Here is a 22,028-nt window from a genome sequence, read left to right on the forward strand (position 1 = left end):
GGCCACCTGTGGAGGTGGTGAATACTCTGGCCGGGGAGGCCTGGAGTGGTGTCTGTTTGGGGAGTATTGGCTGTGGTGGTACTCCAGGAGAGTAGTGGCGGTACCGGTGCTCCCGCAGAGTACGCCCTCCTGATCTCTTGCTGCTCATGACTCAGATCCTCATATTCCCTCAGCAGCTCCTCACTGGTGAGCTGACCACTGAGGAGGCCTGGAGTCGGGCTGGTCGACTGTAGGATGAGAGACGTGGGTAAGACCTAGCAGCTCATCTTCCTCTGGAAAGTGAAGGCTTCGTGTGTGTGTGTTGTGGGTGGTGACAGCAGCCCCATATGGCGCAGAAACAACTTCTCTTTTGGGTACTGGAACATCTTCACTGTAGCCAGGTCAGAATCCTGCTCGAAGGACCATGTAAAAACGTCCATCTGGAACTGTCTGAACGGTTGGCTGTAGATGCCCTCACCTGCTAGTGAATTAATTCTGACTCTACTTTGGTCTGACCCTAATAGAGGCGGTCCTGCAAGAACCAGGCAGGTGTCTCTGTATCAAGAGTTTTATTCTCAAGTTCACCACACATTAGCACACACACACATTAAAGTGATCTTTGTGGTTATTGCTGATGCATGCACAACACTTCTAAAATAAACACTGTAAACTCGGTCGCCAGCCAAACTTGCATCTTCTTCTGTCAATGTCTAAAAACACTGAGCTAGAGTGAGTTCAAATGTCCAGTCAAACCTGCTGATTGGCCGAAGGGCTTTTTTTTTTACAGTTTCGCTACACGGATACAAGTGGCAACGACCAGATTCAAACCGTTTGAGCCCCTCACTTACTAAATGTCATGAGTGTGCAGGAGGTTTGAGACAAAGGAATGTGTAATATCGGTGGAAAAGGATGTCTGTGTTAACTGTAGGGGAACCCAGTAGCGGTGTGTGGGTAAAATCACTGGGGAAGCCAAGACACAGTGGAAGAATAAATTATAAATTATCACAAAACCAGGTAGCAACCTCTGTCCTGTACAGTGAAGTCCACAAAGCATATTTCATGTACACTAACATGACCTATAGCATGGTTAAGCAAGTTAACGTTTCCGCCATTTTTGGACCACTAAACAACTATTGATTTAGAACCACAGAGAGTTACCGTAAGTCGCAAAGAAATAAAATGCTGCCTCCACTATTCCAGCACCATTTCAACATCACCAAATCAGCTCTGCTCAGTCTAATACAGTGACAACTAAATGATACTGGAAACAATTGTCCTATCAACGTAAACTAAACATCATATGGCTGTCCATGGTTCTGATTTCTGTGTTTGTGTGTGTATGTGTGTACGTGAGCATCTGTGCAAGTTGAAAAACATATTGACTCACCCTACTTGCAGAGAAACACCAATGGCATCCTCCTCTCTTTCATGTTGACAAAACGGTCTATCACTCTGTCATACAGTACACGCTTATTAAGCTTATTAAGTCCAAATCCCTATCTCCATCCATGGCTAATTTAGGAAAGGGCCAATTTTAGCTAGCTAGCCACCGGAGGACAACAACACAATGAGACGCAAAAATTCAAGTGTTTCTGTCAATGACGTATGCGCTCAATGGGATTTGATAGGAGTGAGGCCAAAATCTAAGCTGGCTTCCCTTGACACTTTTTTTTGGTGCGTCGAACAAATTGGCTCATTTTTTATACTTTTTCTTAATCAATGGAGGCCAAATGCTCACTGGCTTCCCTTGCATTCAATGCTATGGGTGGCAATAATTTCATACTCATTTGGACCAGACATCATCAGATAGATGGCCTACACATAGAGAAACAGAGGGGAGCTGTTTCACCTCACTTGGATGCCTTCTCCTGTGAGATACATTCAGCCTCTTGTGAACTAAAGAAAAATGATGAAACACAGAGACACAAACGATTATTAATTATTACGTTTTCTTTTGGTACATTTTTGGCCGAAGTCTGGCTTCGTTGCCATTCATGAATACACGCTATTGTCCATTGTGGGGACCCATGGTGCTGGAGATCAGACGTTTCCAGTGAGAGAAAGGCAGGTTAAGGTTGCCAGGATCAGAGTACTACAGAAGGTATAGTATGCTGGGGCAGTGAAGAGTAGTAGCAGAGGAAGATGTTTCCAGGGCGGAGATCCTAAGAGGCTCCCTGTGAGTAGGCCGAGGCCAATAAAGAATGATAGGAATAACATGTGCTTCAGTAAGGTTGGCTTCTTAGCATTCATAGCCCTGGTTATCAACTGTACAGCAGAAATGGAATGTAAACCACAGAACATATTTGTGGTGTCAGATGTAGAGAAGTACTTTTGCTGCAGAGGAGTTACAAGGTGTGTTGAACGATAGTGTCCCGTCCTCCCAGGCAACCGGCCTGGTGTAGGATCAGACAGAGCCAAGTAGTGTGATAGTGGTGAGGTTTTAATAGGTGTGGTTAGTTGGTAGGGCAATTTGTCTTCCCTTTTCCCTGTCCTTTGTCCCCTCCCTTTTTTGTCACAAAAGTGTAATTAATTCACACTCCAGAACAATGGGGCTAGCTGAAATAAATAGATGAATTGGGAGCAGTGGAGGCTGCTGAGTGTAGGACGGCATATAATAATGGCAGGAACGAAGCAAATGGAATGGCACCAAATACATAGAAACCATGTTTTTGATACCGTTCCACTTACTCTGCTCCAGTCTTTACCACGAGCCCGTTCTCTCCAATTAAAGTGCCACCAACCTCCTGTGATGGGGAGCCTTCACACTCCAGTGTAGTAGGTGGCGGTGTATGCACCTTTCAGTCGGTTACGATCCGCCAATGCAAATTTAAAGAAGTTGCAATAACAATGGCTGTTCTTGAGGTTGTTGGTGTTGATGCTGCTATAGGAGCAGTTATATCAGAACTGGAAGGCATAACTCAATTGAAACAGCAAATAACTGCAAAGCTTTTCCTAGGGGAGAAGAGGTTTTCATTCTTCTCCCGACTGGGTTCGTCAAGAGCATGTTTTCCCAGCTAGCTCTGCTGGTAGTCAAGAAAATGGTACGGATCGACAACCCAATTCTCATTGTTGTGTCACCGTTGGTCGCCAGATCAGACAGGCTGTAAAGCTGGGGATTACTGCTATGCAGCCCGGTGTAAATAATGCAGGCCCCCCAGTGTCTGGTTTGCCCTAGAAATCCAATGTAAATTACGATCGCCAGAACGGCCAAACAAAAAAAATATATATTTGGTCTCTTAAATTAGTTCAACCCCCACAGTGAATTATTTAGAAGTTTGCTGAAAATCGAGATATTTAATTAAATAGTGATCCATTCGAACTACTACATTTGCCATCACATAGGACAGCGTGCTGACACAGACAAATCACGGGCCAGCAGGGTTCCCGGTTGATTCTCTTCAGGCAGAATGAAAACGACTACATCGACCATGATGCTTGGCTAGTTATGACCACTTTCCCCATGATCCGTAGAAATGTTTTGGTGCCATTCAGGTCATCTAGGTAATATGAACTGGAAGCTGTGTCCAGGATGACCGCATGTTGTTTTTTAAGTTATTTTTTTTATTAACAACAAATCAATACAGAAAGTACATGAGGGAACACAAGTATATATAGATGATATACAATGGACAATCGATCTAGGGGGGTACAATATCACATTACAATTACACAAGGACCTTAAGGGACATACAATTCTAACAGCATTTTTTGTTAGTAGAGTATTTAACTGTCTTAAAATACAGTTCAATTTCTTTTTGTAGGGTAAGAAAATTGTGTTTTTTTGTATGGAAATGTACATTTGTGTATATGAAATTTGGCCAAAAGAATAAATTAATTAATTACATAAAAATGATTCAGCTTATTTCTATCGTATGTAAAGAATCCAAGCAGTACATATCTCCACAATAGTGTAAAATCTTCATAAATGTGTTCAATTATAAATCTACTGATGTCTTGCCACAGTTTGCAAGATGCAACACTGTTTCTGGGTGGTCATTACAAAAGGAGCAATTTGAGTTAATATAGTGGTTGGCAGGATAATATTTATGAATAATTTTAAAGTAAACTTCCTTAATTTTGTTAACAAGTAGGTATGTGTGTGGCAACATCCACACTTTTTTCCAACAGATATTATCAATAAATCCATTCCAATAAAGACATGACACAACATCCTGCTGAAACAAGGTTCATATCGCTCTGTTGTTGAATGGACCAAAAGAGAAACAAATCTTTCCTACTGATGAGTCAACAGGGTCAATAGAAGGTAGGCTCTGAGGGTCAGGTCTTGACACGTTCCTGAATAACAGAGCAACACCTGAGGGAATGGCATCTCAAACAATTGCAAAATATTTAGTTGTTACAGGGACCTTGTAAAGTGCTAAGAATTCCTTATAACAGAGTAAAATACCCTCTGCATTTACCAGTTGGCTCACCAATAGGATATTATTTCGGAACAAATATTCTAAAAACAAAGAAGTATTTTCATACAATATATCCCGATTATTCCATATATAATATCTGTGTGGAGAAAAATTGTGTGTATAAATTAAGGACCATGACAAGAAAACCTGCTGATGAAAAGCAGAAAGTTTCACTGGAATTTTGTCAATATTATTATTGCAAAACAACATGAAGTTAAGTAAAATGTAGAGAAAACATGATGAGGAATAAAATTCCAGATAAAAGTGGGTCTTCTTAGGAATTGTTTTATCCAATTGATCTTAAAGGTATTATTTAAAGTAGTAAAGTCCAGAAAATTCAGTCCACCATTCTCATAAGTGTTCATTACAACAGTTTTCATAATGTAACGGGTACGGTTTCTCCAAAGAAAGTTGAAAAGCATCTGGTCTATCTCCTTGCTTATTTTACTGTCAAGATATAAAGATAGAGCGCCATATGTTATTCTAGAGATACCTTCGGCCTTGGTTATTAGGACTCTACCTTTTAAAGATAAGTCCCTCTATATCCATTGATTTAGCTTCTTCTGGGTATTTTTAATAAGAGGGTTCAAATTTAGTAAGCCTCTAAACTTTTGATCCTTTGTAATGGTTATGCCTAAATATGTAAGTTCTTCTTTTACTGGAATACCATAATATGAAGGTGCCACACAATCTTTGACAACTAGACGCTTTGGAAAGGATTGCATCACATTGATCGATATGGGAATTTGGTTAGCGTCTTTCAGAAAAAGTGTAGTATCATCAGCCAGCTGGCTTATAATAATTTCTTTACCAGCTATGGAAATACCTTGTACAGGACTATTATTTAAAGAATTTGCAAGAAGTTGGGTGATTAATAAAAACAGGTACGGAGAGATAGGATAACCTTGCCTAATTCCCCTCTTTAACTCAAATCTAGGTGAGGTGCCATATTTCAATTTGATAGAGCTGTTACCATTTGCATAGAGAGTCTTAATAGCCTTACAGAAAAAAATCCCAAAGCCAAGTCTCTCAAGAGAGTGGAAGAGAAACTGATGCTCTACAGTGTCAAATGCTTTATAGAAATCTTAAAACAATATGAAGCTTTCCTCAGTTATTAGGTCTGAGTAGTCAAGTATGTCTAATACTAGTCTGACATTGTTAGAAATATGTCTGTTCCTCATGAAGCCAGACTGTGTTTCATCAATGATTGCATCCAGGACTTCTTTAATTATTTTTTCAAGTAGTAAGGCTAATATCTTATAGTCATTATTAAGAAGACAAATTGGATGCCAGTTATCGATTAGCAGCACTTATTTTTTAGGCTTAGGTATCAGTGTTATTAATCCCTGACTCATTGTAGGAGGGAGAACATTGTTTTTAATACTCTCTAAAAATACTTCAAATAAGGATTTTCTTTTGTTCAGAAAATAATTTGTAAAATACTGATGCAATTCCATCAACACCTGGTGATTTATTGTTCTTTAGATGTTTGATAGACTATAATCTCTTCAACTTTGATGGGTTAATTACACTATTTAAGATTCTATATGACTGATAGAGTTAACATTATTCAGTGAGTTAAAAAACATATCTGTGGATTCCTGACAGTAAGTAGAGCTATACACTTTTCTGTACAAATTGCTACAGTATTTAGCGATTCGTTTTTGGTCATCTGTAATAAACACCATCAATGTTTAACTTATGGATAGTGTTATTTTTAGAGTGAAATTTCTCAAGTCTAAAGAAATAGGATGAATTCTGTTCCCCCCCCTCAATCCATTTTTTTCCTAGCTCTAATAAAGGCTCAAAAGGTAAAATCAAAAGAACAGACAATGACTTTTCTGTTTCACCATTCACGCCACCCTGTCTGCGCTGCACCAAACAATGAGCATCACAAACACCAGGAATCTAGGAAACAGCACTTTCACATTTACCGCTAACCCAGTAATGGTGCCCTTTTCTTGAGAGCAAAACAAGTCACATCTCTTGTTCCAATTTGTTTGTCGCGAAGCACCTACTCCCGCTGACCAGCAGAAGCACAAACAATCATCACAAGACCACTTTGGGTTACCTTCACTGATTCCACAGCACCCGACTCCGTTTTCACCCACCCTGAAATCACAAATGGATCAGCCAAAAGGCAGTGGCCCTCCTTCTTCAAAAATGTCACAGACTCATCTTTATCCTGACCATCGGTACAAGCCTCGTGCTCCAAGGAACACACCTGCCAAATCCAATAATTACCGTTTTCAGCCACTATCTTCGCCCACGACAACCTCATGTGAACTTCAATCCCAACGCTGTGTTTTAAAGTTTAGAAACTTCAATAAAGCATTGCTTGTGATATGGCTTTCGAAATATAGGGCACTTATCTTTAATCAGCAAAAAATTATACTTACTGTAGCAGTTCTATATAGATCCATACTGCTATGGGTACCACCATCCGACGAAGCTACACTTCCGTTACACTTTCCAAATTACACACAGGTGTTTGGAGCATGCTAAATAGTTAAATATTACAGGTGGCTGCCTCTTGTCTTCCATAAACAAGTGCTGTAACATGGAGATATGGCCCTGTGGGAACACTAATCCTATCAAGGTGTGCATCATGTCGTGTCTTTGGTTATGCCGGATTAAGTGATATGACATGCTATTCTATAAAATAATTTCTCCGTAATTAATATTACCTGATTGAGCTAATCATGTAAATGTAATTAACTAGAGAAAGTCGGGCACCACAAAATAATATTTATAGAGCTGTTATCTTCCGAATAAACTCTTAAAGACCTAGTAATATTTTACATCAATAACAGTCAATATTAATCGTCATCTTAATTCAGTCTCATCTGAAAGCTGTAAATTATTGGATTATTTGCACTAACCCTGGCTAACAAGTTGAATCAGCAATACAACATTGGGTTTAATTATTTATTTACTAAATACCTAACTAGTCACACAGAATTACACATACACATATTTAAATCATAACTTGATTACGTCATAAAGGAAAACGTCCCTGGTGGGCGGAACAGATATGACAGCTGGTTACACAAAAGAAAAGGGGCTGGGTTTGAGTGAAAGAGCGGGAAGACTGATGAACAAAGGGCGAAGCTGTGCTATCGTAAATACAGTATCTTATGCATTCTAAATTACCGCCCATTTGGAAAAAGGAAAATGCAATAAATATTTACTCTGAGCTGCGCTTCGGTAGGTTGGTTGTAGATGGAAGGCCGTGTTGCCCAACCGAGTCCTTTGAAGAATGTCTCTGCTGGTAAATTGAATACGTTGTAGTAACGTCGTTGTGTGGTAGATGGGATACTCTGTTCCTTCCTAACCCTCGTTTGCAGCGGTTGGCTGTTGCTAACTCAACGGCTAGGAGGTATCACTTCTGTAGTGAATAAGAGTTCAAAGTTCATACCATTCGCAACCAAAGCTCACGCTGATGTTGGCTTCGTTCTGTAGTTATTATCTGAACCATTCTGACGTCGACCTCACGTCCTCGGAACAGGAGGTTATATTGTCGTCAAGGGCTTATATAGGAAGGGAGAGGAAGGTGTGTTTTAAAAGTTTTAAAGCCCAAGTCCCTTCACAGGGGCGGGCCACTGATTAAGCAGAAGCCAACCTTACTGAAATACATGTTTATTTTTAATCACTCTATTGCCTCTGCCTACTCACAGGGAGCCTCTTAGGATCCCTCGCCCTGGATCAGTTCCTCAGTCCCAATGAGACGTGCCATTCCAAAAATGGCTGCGGTGACTACTGCTAGCTAGCTAGAAGAAAAGGGCCGTTTTCTGGGAAAACTAGCAGTATTTTAATCTTCTCGATGGAGCAGTGTGGATAAAGGTACAATTTGGAGTACATTGGCATATCCCATCCCTGCATTGAGGTATGTTTTCCGAGCAATATCTCGCACTGGCTCAATGTAACCATGATTGTGTTCAGACCCCAGTGCAGCTCACTTTAAACAAGCGTTAACGGTGGGGTCGGTATCTTATGGCAAATAGCCAGCTAGTTGGTAGCTTTTAGTCCCATCCCCCAAAAAGGGCGCAACAATTTAGCTTGGCCTGTTTTGTAAGCTAGCTAGAGAAGCGTTGGTTACAGCACATACAGTATGGGACCAGGCTAAAGTTGGCTAGCTAGAAACAATTTCACCACTGCTATCTTTCTCAGTTGGGCACCTGTGTGCAGATTGCAGCTCTGTGCTGGGGTAGGAATGTCGGAGTTGAGCGATGATGCGAATCGGAGCAGTTTGGTGTCAGCCTCTCCCTGTGGCTAGGGGACATTAACACTTTAGTACGACCTGAGGAATTGGATGTACCACTCCACCGCCACACTGCCTGCTACATTGGCCTGTATGATGTAGCATCAGTGTATTAAAAAGTGAGTACCTCATCAATGTTGAATTTGGTGTGAGAGATGATTCTCACAACATTCATTGATAGTAATGTGATACTATGGCCTTTTAGAGGGGAGGCGAACGTGGATAGAAAGAACATTGGTGGCTGGACTCCGCTGATGTATGCTTCATAGATTGGGCATGTCAACATTGCTAATCTCTTGCTGGAGGCTGAAGTGAATATCAATGGCCACTGGCAAAGGCCTGACACCCCTTACGCTGGCAGCGAGCTGTAGGAATAAAAACCCTGCATACTTCCTAATGCAGGTCAGATGTACTTCTCTGAATCAAATACTGTTTTAATTTGTAACGCAAATGAACCTCAAGTTTAGGTTGAACATTAGTGTAATGGGTGGTGGTGTTGTACATTATGGAAAGAGTTCTCCCAAAAACAAGGTGCTGAGTTTGACCTGAAGGACTCAAGGCTGGACAGCCCTGCTCCACTGCACCAGCAGATGGTTAAGTTCCTGTTGGCCCAGAATGCCAATGTAAAGTGAGTATCTTCAGTTAATGAATACAACAATCTATGTCCAACTACTTAATCATGAGGTGTGTAATGACACGTTTCTCACCTGCAGAGAGCCAGGGTCTGGCTTCACTACCTCATGAAGCTGGTTGAGAGAATGCCAAGATTGGCTACGCTGTTTAACACTTTTTTGGTTACTGCATGATTCCATGTGTGTTATTTCATTGTATAATAATACAAGACAAACTATGTAGAAAATAGTAAAAAATAAAGAAAAACCCTTGAATGAGTAGGTGTGTCCAAACTTTTGACTGGTACTGTAGGACAGGGGTGTGCCTTTCCAAATCATGTCCAAACAATTGAATTGACTCCAGTCAAGTTCTTGAATCATCTCAAAGATGAATGGAAACAGGATACACCGGAGCTCAATTTCGAGTCTCATAGCAAAGGATCTGAATACTTAAGTTTTTTTTTTTGTAATACATTTTCATAAATTTCTAAAAACCTGTTTTCGCTTTGTCATTATGGGGTATTGTGTGTAGATTTGAGGGAGGAAAAACATATTTGATCAATTTTAGACTTAAGCTATAACGTAACAAAATGTGGAAAAAGGGAAGGGGTCTGTCTGAATACACATGCTGTGATCAGTGATGCAGCCAAACAAATTAAAGATCACTTATGTTTCTAACAAATCTTATCTTCAACAGGAAGCAAAATGTAAATTCATTTTTGAAAATGTGTTGGATATCCCCTAAAATTGGTTGTGGTTTTTAAATTCATTAAGATATCTTAAAATGTATTCCGATTCATGTTAGGAAGTGTCATCCTTCTGAATGTAATGTCTGGAACAAAAAATCCCTATAGACGAAAACAATGTCCGTAACCTCCAGTGTTAATCTTTCACTACGCCCATGTTAGTAGTCTCTTCTGTAATGTTTTTCTGGGATATTTCTCTCTGAACCACACAAACTTCCCATTTTATTTTGATTGTTTATATCTTTCTTTAAGCATTCACCACAGTGAATGTAGTGAATAAATACATGTTTTGCATCATGTCAGTGAACCTATTCAATGATCAAATCTAATGCACATTTTAACTTTCCAGGCTATTTTTCATCCCTAAACATTTTAGTTTGAAAGTTACACAAGTCTGATTATTAATGACTCATTTTACATTGTAATGAATAAGATGTAAACACAAGTTAACCTGTCTAATATCGTGTAACTTATTCCTTTTAAAATATTAGTTCCATAATAATTGTTATGGCAATGTGTCCCATTCAAAAGGTCACTGACAGCGGTAATACGAGTTCACATGGTTTATGGTACAGAGACAGCTGAGCTTCTGTCTAAATGTTTTATTGCCATAGAAAACACTGTGCTGAACATAGAGGTCTGCCCAACTGTGTGAGAGCCACCTGATCAAGCCATTGAAGAAATTAAAAATAAAGGCCATCTCAGCATATATATATATATATATATTCACAAATGATTGTTTTCACTTAACTTCAAGTTTTCGGTCATTGCCAAGGTGAGCACTGAGTAGGGCAGGGGCCCATCAAACTTTTAACAGTGCTCCATACGGTACATACATGTCCTCCTCTCAGACTGGTTCTGTGGATTGGTCTCCAGTCTTACCCACCTGTCTTCCAATAGTAGCCATCTTGCTACCATGGCCAGACCCTTGTGGACCCCAGTCTCAGGAGACGCCAGCCTGGAGTGTGAGACCCAGGCCATGGTGAGCCAGGCACTGAGGTGTGGTGCTCCCCCTCACACAGAGAGCAAGCTGGGCAGGGGTGGAGCGGAGGGTCAGGTGTACTCACACAGGTGACCGCAGCCGGCCGGGCAGTGGGAACTGCTCTTTAGCCAGTTTTTCACGTGCTCCAAGTGCCCGCCGTGACTGCAACCCTGGCACCACACGAACAGCCCCTTCACCACGTGGTGGCACACGGCACAAACGCTGGCACACTGGTGGCATCTGGGGAATGGGCAAAGAGGTCGAGTGTTAAGACATATTGGTCTAACTTTCAAATGTTCTCTGACTTTGAGCTCTATATTGTTTCTAATGGGTTATTAACCCTTCCCTGTGTCAGGTGGGCCAAAGTTATACGTTATGGTTTTAAGTTATACCTGTCACAGATCCAGCCCCTGTTGTTCATGGGCCGTTTGCAGTTGCTGCAGTTGACATGCAGAGTGGTGGATGTCTGGTTCAGACAGGTGATGGCGCTGCAAGTGCTCAGCTTGATGACCTCGTTGGACACGTTCCACAGCTCGAAACGCTGCAGCAAGTCAATGTAGGACATGTACCAGTGCTCCTGAAATAGGGTCACATATATTATTAGAACATGCTGAAATGAACAACATATTTGCCAGCTTGGAGAATAATCAGATTACCAAGACTCTAATCTCCATCATAACTTTTTCTGTCAAGCAATCAGCCATGTTAAATCTCAAGAGCATCCCAATAAAGTTTATGCAACACAATCATATGATAGATTCTACTTCAGGAACCGACCATAGATTTTTAACATTATTATAGTGTTATAGAACACTATGACAACTGTTATATCCCTAGCTCTGACCTGAGTGAGGTCGTCGATCTCCTTGCGGATGCGGTCTCCCAGGACAATGAGCACGGAGACAGCCATCTGCACGTCGCCCTGCTCAGCATAATGGCTCAGCATCTCCCTGACCACAGGGCAGAAGAAGGGGGCAGGAAGATGGGGGCTGAACAGTGGCTGGGAGATTGAGATCAGGGAGAAGGACTCGATGGGCGTCAAGCACATGACCTCTGCCTCGTTGCCGCTGGCTTGCGGCGAGTCGGCCTTGTCCTGCTGCAGGTGCTCCGGCGCCAACGGGTTGTCCATGATCTCGTGGCGCAGTGGGAAGGCCTCCTGGGGGAGCGTGTACTCCTGCTCCTCCACTGAAAACACCAGAGAGAAGAACACGCTCGGAAAGTACTTGGGGTAGATCATAGACCAGCCCTCAATCATGGCTGTAACTTAAATGTTTATGGCAATAGACATGTAAGGTTAGTGGTGGCTAGTGGTTACATCCAAGTTGTCAGTGTTGAATGTATACGACCTATATAGGGGTCAGAGACTCACCGGCCTGGTTGTCATGCTCCATTGAGTAGAGGTCATCGTCGTCCAGCTCAGCATCACCAAACATGTACTCCGCCTGGCCCTCACTTCCCTCGGTCTCTTCATTCTCTGCAGTGGGACAAATATCTATATTTTTTACTCATCTAGCATAGTAAGTCACATACTACTAAATGTAGTTCACAAGAACCACTTACACTGAGTGTACAAAACATTAGGTACACCTGCTCTTTCCATGATAGACTGACCAGGGGAATGCTATTGACGTCACTTGTTAAATCCACTTCAAATCAGTGTCGATGAAGGGTAGGAGACAGGTTTTTTTTAAGCCTTGAGACAATTGAGACATGGATTGTGTATGTGTGCCATTCAGAGGGTGAATGGGCAAGACAACATATTTAAGAGCCTTTGAATGGGGTATGGTAGGAGGTGCCAGGTGCACCGGTTTGTGTGTGTCAAGAACTGCAACACTGCTGGGTTTCACACTCAACAGTTTCCTGTGTGGAAAAAAAAAAGAAATGGTCCACCACCCAAAGGATATCCAGCCCACTTGACAACTGTGAGAAGCATTGGAAACAACATGGGCCAGCATTCTTGTGGAACACTTTCAACACCTTGAAGAGTCCATGCCCTGACAAATTGAGGCTGTTCTGGGGGCAAAAAAGGGGTGCAACTCAATATTAGGCAAGTGTTCCTAATGTTTTGTACACTCAGCGTTTATGTTTCTTAATTTCTTTAGTGAAGTGGGAGCAGCTTGAGTGTTTTTAGAGTCCACTCTCACCGTCATTGTTGCTGTTGATTAGCGAGTTCCCAAGCTCTAGGTGAATATTGTCCTGTCTGCTCTCTCCTTTACTGCGGTCCAGCCTGCTCTCCGTCCCCATGCCCATCTCCTTCATACTGAAACTAGGGCAGACAAAATAAAGGATTAAAGATTTTACTTTTAAAAGTCTTTAGTTTGTCCACACAATTTTACAGCCTATGCGTTTATGTGAAGCATGTGGGAAGTACCTGTTCATTAAAGGAAGGGTGCCCAATTTGCCAATGTGATTTGGACCCGGCGTTGAGAGGTTCGCTGGGTCTGAGAACATGATCCGAAGCATCGTCCATGTAGTGGAAACCTTCAAGTGGGGAAAATATGAAAGAGGTTTGCTTTTGGAGCAGCAAAACCCAACTTAGTTCCTTAAAAATGTTGAATTAGATATACACTACCGTTCAAAAGTGTGGGGTCACTTAGAAATCTCCTTGTTTTTGAAAGATAAGCTAATTTTTTCTGTCCTTTAAAATAACATAAAATTGATCAAACACAATGTAGACATTGTTAATGTTGTAAATAACTATTGTAGCATGTTGTGTTAGCCTTTTAAAATGATAAATTTGGATTAGCTAACAACGTGCCATTGGAACACAGGAGTGATGGTTGCTCATAATGGGCCTCTGTACGTCTACGCAGATATTCCATTAAAAATCTGCCGTTTCCAGCTACAATAGTCATTTACAACATTAACAATGTTTACACTGTATTTCTGATAAATTTGATGTTATTTTAATGGACAATTTTTTTGCTTTTCTTTCAAAAACAAGGACATTTCTAAGTGACCCAAAACATTTGAATGGTAGTGTATGTAAATGACTGCAGCTCATCTCTTAAGGGCAGACTGACTGACCTGAGGTCTGTTGAGCTCCTTGGCCACCTTGGCATTGTGGTCACACAGCTCGGCAAAGGGTTTGCCGCTGAGGAGGTAGAGGCGTGCCGTCTTGACAAACCAGTCCATGCGCTTGCTCTCCAAAGACGACTCAAACACGCTGAGGGCGCTGGACACGTGGGCAAACTGCTCCGTCAGGTCGGGCTTTTTGAAGAAGAAGATGGGGTAGCGGCGGTCACCACCCGGGTACGGCTTCCTGTTGGCGTCGCCACTGATGAGGCTCTCCTTGGCAGCGAAGGCAAGGTCGCCAAACAGGCCGAAGCACAGTCCCTCAGGGTTGGCCCGGTCCACAGGCCGGCTGGCATCCTTGAACATGTGCTGGTAGAGCGTACTGTCCTTGGAACCTGACAATAGGAAGTAGGGGTCGTGCTGGTGGCGCCACACAATACCTGTGGTCACGTCCTTGTGCTCCTCAAAGGTGGCAAAGGGGATGAAGGGCCTCCGGATGTCCCACACATAGATGTTGTGGTCCACCATCATGGAGCAGGTGGCCAGGTGCCACTTCCTCTCAGGACGCCACTTGACCCGGGCCACCGAGGCAATAGTCTGGACGCAATAGATCTCCTTGGCCCGGTTGGTGGTCATGTCCCACACCTTCACCATCTTGTCCCGGCCACCAGTGGCCAGCCAGCCCCTGCAGACAGAGACCAATACATTAGCAATGCACAATAATTTAAGTCAATTAACAGTCACACTGTGAGCAAGAATGATTACTGTATCTAAAGCAAGTTCACTTTAGATTAATGGTCAACCAATGCAAACATCAATGTTTTTTCAACATGCATCGACATGTCTTTCACTAAAGTTTCTCTAAAGCCTCTCCCTACCTGTCATCGGGGTGCCAGTCACAGCAAAACACAGGTCCGGTGTGGGCTGTGAACATCCTCTCATACCGGTCTGGCCTCCGTATGTCCCACAGCTGGACATTACCATTCTCAAAGGAAGCAGCAAAAGTGAAGTAATCCTTCATGCTGAACTGAACATCTCTTACACTCTCTGACTGACCTGAGAGAAATAAAATAGAAAAAAATTATGTCCTCAGGCCAGGTTTATTCCTTATGTCATATGTCAAAAAGTGCGGTTTAACATATGGTCTGAAATTTAATCTAAGACAGTGGTAAACAAATAAGATGCTGTTTGTTTTGTAGCCCAGAGGCATTCCTGGACATAAGCAGGTAGGTATTTTGAAGGTGTTTCTCCTGTGTTCAACCTCAAAGAGTGCAAAGAGTCCCCACACACACATACCTGAGAAGGTGCTGACAGACTCTTTCTTGCGCAGGTCGAAGCACTTCATGTAGCCGTCCTGGGAGCCACTAAGCAGCATGTAGACTTCGGTGGGGTGGAAGCACACCTTATTGACTGTGCGCTTGTGCTCGGTGAACAGCTGGTCCTGCTTGTTGCGCGACGGTTTGCCCAGGTTCCAGGTGACTACTGCCCCGTTGGTGGCAGCCGTGGCCAGCAGGTTCTCCTCCATCTGGTGCCACATGACGTCGGCGCAGCTGAAGTTGAGCGAGGGCTTGCGGCCCACGCGCAGGTTGAGCTTCTCCACAAACTGCTCCTCCTCCAGGCCGTAGATCTTGAAGATATTGCGGCCGGCCACCACCACCTGCGTGGCATCGCGGCACACACTGATGGCGTTGGCGGGCGCGTCCAGGTGGCAGAACATGGTGCGCCCGCTGATGGTGCTGCTGCCTAGGGCCGTAGTGACCCGAGACATCTTCTCCATGGCCTGGTTGGGGACATAGAAGGGTGGTTTGGTTCAGGGAAGGTGCGAGACTCAAAGCAGCAGAGGTACACAACAAGAAAACAAAAATGGCTTTTGCACATTGCAAATAACTGTTTTTCATTGGCACAGTCAGAACAGCATTCAACAACCACCACATTTCTAATTCATGGACAAAGCCATTCTAGCTTATTGGGAAATGCTAAAAGAATGCCCCTAGTTCCGCCAGAGGATGGCACTACACATTGAGGTGAGATCAGTTTGGTACTTGAGCTGTGCTGCTGGCAGTGGTCTGTCACATATTTATATGACCCTCTAATCTCGCACAAATAAATCCTATGGACTTACTTCAAATAGCAGCGGTGGTCTTCTCTGCTTCTAAAGAAACACAGAGGCTTCCTCATACAGTCCTGTCAGAGGTTACCTGAGAAAAGGCACATTAACATCACTTTGTATTGGTCACACACATTTAGCAGATGTTATTGCGGGTGTAGCAAAATGCTTGTGTTCCTAGCTCCAACAGTGTAGTAATATCTAACAATATACACAAATGTAAAAAGTACAAAAATGTAATTAATAAATCCACACTTATGTTCATGTTGGAGAGCTGAGAAAGGTAACCCACTTAATAATAGTGTCTGTAGGTTTTTGCTCCAACCAGCCAGGCACGACCTGATAGAACCAAGGCCTAAACAATCTCTACTAAGACAATGTTCCTTCCTGTTCAGGTGGCGATGTCTAAGCTGGAGGAAAAAGCCTGACTGTCATAGCAACTCTTCAAGATCAAAGTTCTCTCAAGAATAGCTACAAGGATACATCACTGGTGCGGAGACAAATATTACAACCAGATTGAACATTCACATTAAGTTATACCAAAACAGCTTACCTACAACCCAATAGTCTTCTATAAAATGGCTTAAGAGAATATTCACCTCCATTTTCCGGAGGTGCATGGCAGACTGCTTAATGTTCCCAGCTCTCCAGAGGCCTGTGTGATTATAACAAAGGGACCCTGGTTGAGGTTGGACCACAGCAAAGAATGACACACTAAGGTGCTGAAAGAGGAGGGAGAGCCTTGTTATGGTTTACGCAGCTTTACTTCATACTAAAGCGAATTATGCTGCAGTCTGTGGAAACACACACTATACTTTGTAATTTGGGTCCCAAAACCTAGAGTAATTGTTGATGACATTAGCATGACCACAGTCCACGACCTATGGTCAGGTCTGGTATAGGGGTGAGTTTAACAACATAAACAAACAAATATGGCCTGTTAACCTTGTGATAATTCCAGTTCTACCTAAATCAAGATGCATAAACCTGAGATCTACATAAATAGCTTAAAACAATGTAGCCACTAAACTATGCAATGTTTAGGGACGTTGGTTGTCATTTGAAGTATTAACATAAATAGAGCTAAGCTAGCTAGCATCTGGCTAGGGTGGCTGTCATGCACATTTTGATGTTTATGTTCTCAGAATTACCTTACACCAAACACAACATGACTGAGACACACAGCCAATGAGTGCAAATCAATATCGAACATTTGTCTTCTAATTTGGAGGTAGAAATCACCTGGGAGCCAGATACACAGCTAGGTAGCTGGCTTGTTAAAGTAGCTAGTTGCAACGTCACAGTCAGATGACCAATGTTGCGAAATCTTTCACGAACAGGTTCAGAACATTAGCGTGACGAGATATTTACTGTTATTTCTCTACATAAATGTTTTCAGTACACAATAATTGGCCCTCATTTTGTAGGACTTACCTTGCTTCTAAACAACAACAAATAATTCACGGCACTAGAGAACCGGAAGTTGTAAGTGTCATTCACATGAATTTAACAAAAACAAGCATTACAAAACGGAAGTACATGCTCTAAAAGGAATTCACTCATCATCACGTTTTCATTTTCTTCTTCTTCTTCGATATCATGGCGGTCCGCAAACAATCGTTTAAGTGCATGCCGCCACGTACTGTGCTGGAATGTAAGATCAATCAATAAATTAGCCATCGCTCTGTGAGTGAGCAAGATTGAGCTAGCATAGTGGTGAACACTTGAACCGGATTTTAACTTCGCTATCAAACATATTTACATTTTTTTTAAATTATGTTTTTCTCTATAATTTAGAATAGCAGGTTGGAAATGTATGAGTGGGACATACAGCCAAATAACATTAAACATGACAAATAGATACAACTGAGTGTTTATATTTATTTAGCTTCGCACCATTGTTTTCCCACCAAAGAAATTATGACACTTCCTGAATATGGTATCATTGTAGTAAGTGGTTGTTTTCTTCATTTGAGAATTACAACAAACTAACAGGGTGGAAAGTGGTATCAGGGACAAACAGAAAATCTTAAAAAATGTTATTGATGAAAGCTACTTTAACTAGCACTATAAAATAATGAAGAAACATTTTAAACATTTTATTCTTTTAAGGCTTATACCAAAGTCTACATGTTGCTCCCTAATCTTACTACATTTACACACACTGTATATAGACTTTTCTATTGTGTTATTGAATGTACTTTGTTTATCCCATGTGTAACTCTGTGTTGTTTGTGTCGCGCTGCTTTGCTCTATCTTGGTCAGGTCGCAGTTGTAAATGAGAACTTGTTCTCAACTGGCCTACCTGGTTAAATAAAGGTGAAATAAAAAATAAAAATAAAAATAACACCTGGAGACATGGCAAAAACATCTACATCCACTGAAAAAAAAGTGTTTAAATGCATAAAATTCCCTTTCAGGATCCATATTTGGTGTTTTTAAACACCTGACATATTTAAAAACTTTTGGAATCTACATTTTACACTAAATAAGAGCTGATATTTCCTGGGGACAGAAAAGGCACCGCTTACTAGGAATGACCCAGCACCGACATTAGGTTCACTTAGTACAGGAGTAGCCGTGGAAGCTCCATCATTCCACACTGTAGTTCCACCAATCTGTTTTACAGGCTCTACATATGATACAGCATGGCTAATTATATATCTCTGAGCCTCTCTGCACCTTGCATCCACCAAATGATGCATAATGTTCCCCCACACAATTACAACACTTAACCTTCACTTTGCTCCCACATTCACCGTAATCATGTTCCCCTCCACACGCGGCACATCTTTTCTTTCCTTTACATTGAACAGCTACATGTCCCATTCTTTGGCATTTAAAACACCGCACTACAGATGGGACAAATTCTCTGACATTGAAACTAAGGAATCCTCTCTGTACGTTTCCAGGTATAACCTTCTCAAACCTCAGCAGCACTGATAGGCTTTCACTTCTTTGACCTTCTTTCCTACTGATCAACCTTTAATTTCATCCCATTAAGCGTTTTCCTTTTTCAGAATCTTCTCTTGCTGAGCCTTGCTACCACAACATGTTAACAATTTACCATTTCCAATGAACCAAACTAATTTGACTTCACCTACCTCTTTCTCTATGGCAATAGTTAGTCAGATAGGGTGTAAATGAGGCCCCGTGGTCTCATCAAACACTATCACCACTTTCCACCCTAACACATCATTACTCTTGCTTCCTACCTTGGCCGTCTTTATGCTTTCCTTACAGATGCTCCACTGCTTACTGTATCACGATCTCTCTTTTTCCTGTGTCTTTCCACTACTGACCATTACGGTCCTTGACCCTCATCCTCCCACTCCATACTATGCGAACTGACACCAATATTGGTCGCATTCCAGCACAGCTGTTGCTTCACCAACTTTTTCTCAATTTCCTCCAATTCGCCAGCACTACTCGCCACGATTTCCAAATCTCTCCTCCATACACAAGACAGATGGTTACTTAAAGAAAGTAGGGTGGGTGGGCGAATGATGCGAATGCAACATATCGTACTAAATGGAGTGTCTCGGATTTATATACAGAATAATACGAAATGCTCTGAGACCAGGTTGCAGGCACACATGGTAAGTGTTTGTCTAACGTTTATTATTCCGGCATCATGACTGTCTTTGAAGTTGCAGCTGAATACATTTTTCGTGTTCTTCCATACAGTTTCAGTTCATGGGCATCCATTGAAAATGCTATTTTTGGCCAAAATGAATATCAATACAGAGAGTACTGAACTGAGAATGAGGCTTGTCAACTATGGTTTCTGTTCTCCAGTTCATGAAGGTTTAGATAGCGGCAGTCCTCGCAGTGTGTGTCAGGGGAAAAAGCACCTCCTCAGGAGTTTTGGGAAATAACAACATTCCCTTGTGTGTGCTGTCTCCTCAGGTCTGAGGTAGTTTCAGCCCACCATTAACCCTGTACAGCAATAAATGGAGCACTATTTTCCATGCTTTTTGATTGATGTAAGTTAACATGGGATATTGAGTCTGAGACTCCAGCCAAGTATCAAAAGGAGCTGCATGCAGCCATCGCTGTGTGTCCTTACAAATATCACCCAACGAGAGCTGGTGAAACTGATGGAGTGGATTTTCACTGAAGTGCAAACAGATGCAGAGCCTTATTGACTCAATAGTAAGTGGTGCATGCCATTTTTTCGATGTTTCTGAAATTCAAGGTAATAATGTGAAATGAAAACATCTCCTACTAAGATAAATAAAGCTGTGCTTTATTTACTTTCCATGAGCAGAGGAATCTCTTTAAACTCCCTGCTCCCTGACTGGTTCTGAAATGTCTTGGCACTTTATCCCCTGCAGAGGGGGAAGTTCCGCCCGTGGCTGCAGCAGCTGGTGGCCACTAACAGTGAGGAGATATGGAGAACTGCTACAGACAGGCCTTCAGTTTCCTCCCTGACATACAGGCAGCTATCACAGAACTCGGCTCTCTCAAAGCCCTGGGCCCAGACACCGCCTCAGGTCAGCAGCAACTAGGGGCCAGGGCAGGGGTCTGGAGTGGAAAATGCTTCTTTAGGCACTATCTAAAACCGACAAATAAGGCAGATATTTTTTCTTCTTATCAAGAGCAGAAAAAAGTAACCTAGACAAAGTTGGTTCAGTGGCGCTCTCAATCAGATTACGCAAGCTGAACAAAGCTCACACTGCAGCCTTAATAGACAGAGTTCCCTAGTTAATAATCAGGAAATATCAGAAATCTGGCTAGGGTTCACATTGATTTGGCCTATTGCTGACAGTCCGTTTTGTTCCAGCTGTTTTGGCACCAGGAGCAGGCAGCGTTCATGGCCAACAAAGCTGTTGAAAGTGTCCCTGGACTGAGGCCCTTCTAGTACACAGCCAGACACTATGCACTCTATCTGAACAAGATGGCTTCACACACACAAATCAATCAATCATTCAGATGTATTTATAAAGCCCTTCGTACACCAGCTGATATCTCAAAGTGCTGTACAGAAACCCAGCCTAAAACACCAAACAACAAGCAATGTAGGTGTAGAAGCACGGTGGCTTGGAAAAACTCCCTAGAAAGGGCAGAACCTAGAAAGAAACCTAGCGAGGAACCAGGCTATGAGGGGTGGCCAATCCTCTTCTGGCTGTGCTGGGTGGAGATTATAACAGAACATGGCCAAGTTGGTCAAATGTTCATAGATGACCAGCAGGGTAAAATAATAATTATCACAGTGGTTGTCAAGGGTGCAACAGGTCAGCACCTTAGGAGTAAATGGCAGTTCGTTTTTCATAGCCAATCATTCAGAGTATCTCTACTGCTCCTTCTGTCTCTAGAGAGTTGAAAACAGCAGGTCTGGAACCGGTAGCACGTAGTGACACACCCCTCCTAGCAATGGCATGGAAGAGCACCAGTAAGCCAGTGACTCAGCCCCTGTAAAAGGGTTAGAAGCAGAGAATCCCAGTGGAGAGAGGGGAACCGGCCAAGCAGAGACAGCAAGGGTGGTTCGATGTTCCAGTGCCTTTCAGTTCACCTTCACACTCCTGGGCCAGACTACACTCAATCATAGAACCTACTGAAGAGATGAGACTTCAATAAAGACCTAAAGGTTGAGACCGAGTCTGCGTCTCTCACATGGGTAGGCAGACCATTCCATAAAAATGGAGCTCTATAGAAAGCCCTGCCTCCAGCTGTTTGCTTAGAAATTCTAGGGACACTAAGGAGGCCTGCGTCTTGTGACTGTATGTAACGTTCGTCGTCTTCCTCTGATGAGGAGTAAGAGAGGTCGGACCAATTTTCAGGGTGGTAAGTGTCCATTTTAATAAGACAAACTGAACACTACAAAAATACAAAATAACACCGTCAAACAAACAAAACAAAACAAACAAACAAACAAACAAACAAACAAACAAACAAACAAACAA

General features: G+C 42.3%; 1 protein-coding gene across 6 annotated transcripts; it reads right to left on the bottom strand.

Moving 5' to 3' along the window:
* Window positions 1-10,605: 10,605 nt before the first annotated feature.
* Window positions 10,606-17,633, bottom strand: LOC135523984 (GATOR2 complex protein WDR24-like). Of its 6 annotated transcripts, none has more exons than XM_064951052.1 (12): window positions 17,557-17,633; window positions 16,722-16,777; window positions 16,138-16,213; window positions 15,312-15,795; window positions 14,894-15,071; window positions 14,028-14,700; window positions 13,372-13,481; window positions 13,145-13,266; window positions 12,370-12,492; window positions 11,845-12,185; window positions 11,393-11,577; window positions 10,606-11,240 (listed from the first exon to the last, which is right to left on the bottom strand). In XM_064951052.1, exons 4-12 carry the CDS (start codon window positions 15,790-15,792, stop codon window positions 11,072-11,074), a joined length of 2,382 nt encoding a protein of 793 aa, XP_064807124.1. In that variant the 5' UTR covers window positions 15,793-15,795; window positions 16,138-16,213; window positions 16,722-16,777; window positions 17,557-17,633; the 3' UTR covers window positions 10,606-11,071. The 6 variants fall into 6 exon arrangements, with proteins under 6 accessions (XP_064807124.1, XP_064807127.1, XP_064807128.1 ...); XM_064951055.1 differs by having other exon boundaries at window positions 16,676-16,777; XM_064951056.1 differs by having other exon boundaries at window positions 12,370-12,474; window positions 16,722-16,844; window positions 17,557-17,619.
* Between the last annotated feature and the right edge of the window lie 4,395 nt (window positions 17,634-22,028).

Source organism: Oncorhynchus masou, chromosome 31 (assembly GCF_036934945.1).
Source record: "Oncorhynchus masou masou isolate Uvic2021 chromosome 31, UVic_Omas_1.1, whole genome shotgun sequence".
Classification (NCBI taxonomy): domain Eukaryota; kingdom Metazoa; phylum Chordata; class Actinopteri; order Salmoniformes; family Salmonidae; genus Oncorhynchus; species Oncorhynchus masou.

Excerpts from the sequence above, each read along its gene's own strand:
- LOC135523984 (XM_064951052.1), bottom strand. The coding sequence starts at position 15,792 with ATGGAGAAGATGTCTCGGGTCACTACGGCCCTAGGCAGCAGCACCATC. Across the intron at positions 15,072-15,311 it reads GTCTGTCAGCACCTTCTCAG|GTCAGTCAGAGAGTGTAAGA; the intron begins GTATGTGTGTGT and ends TATTTCTCTCAG. Across the intron at positions 13,267-13,371 it reads ACCCTTCCTTTAATGAACAG|TTTCAGTATGAAGGAGATGG; the intron begins GTACTTCCCACA and ends TGTCTGCCCTAG.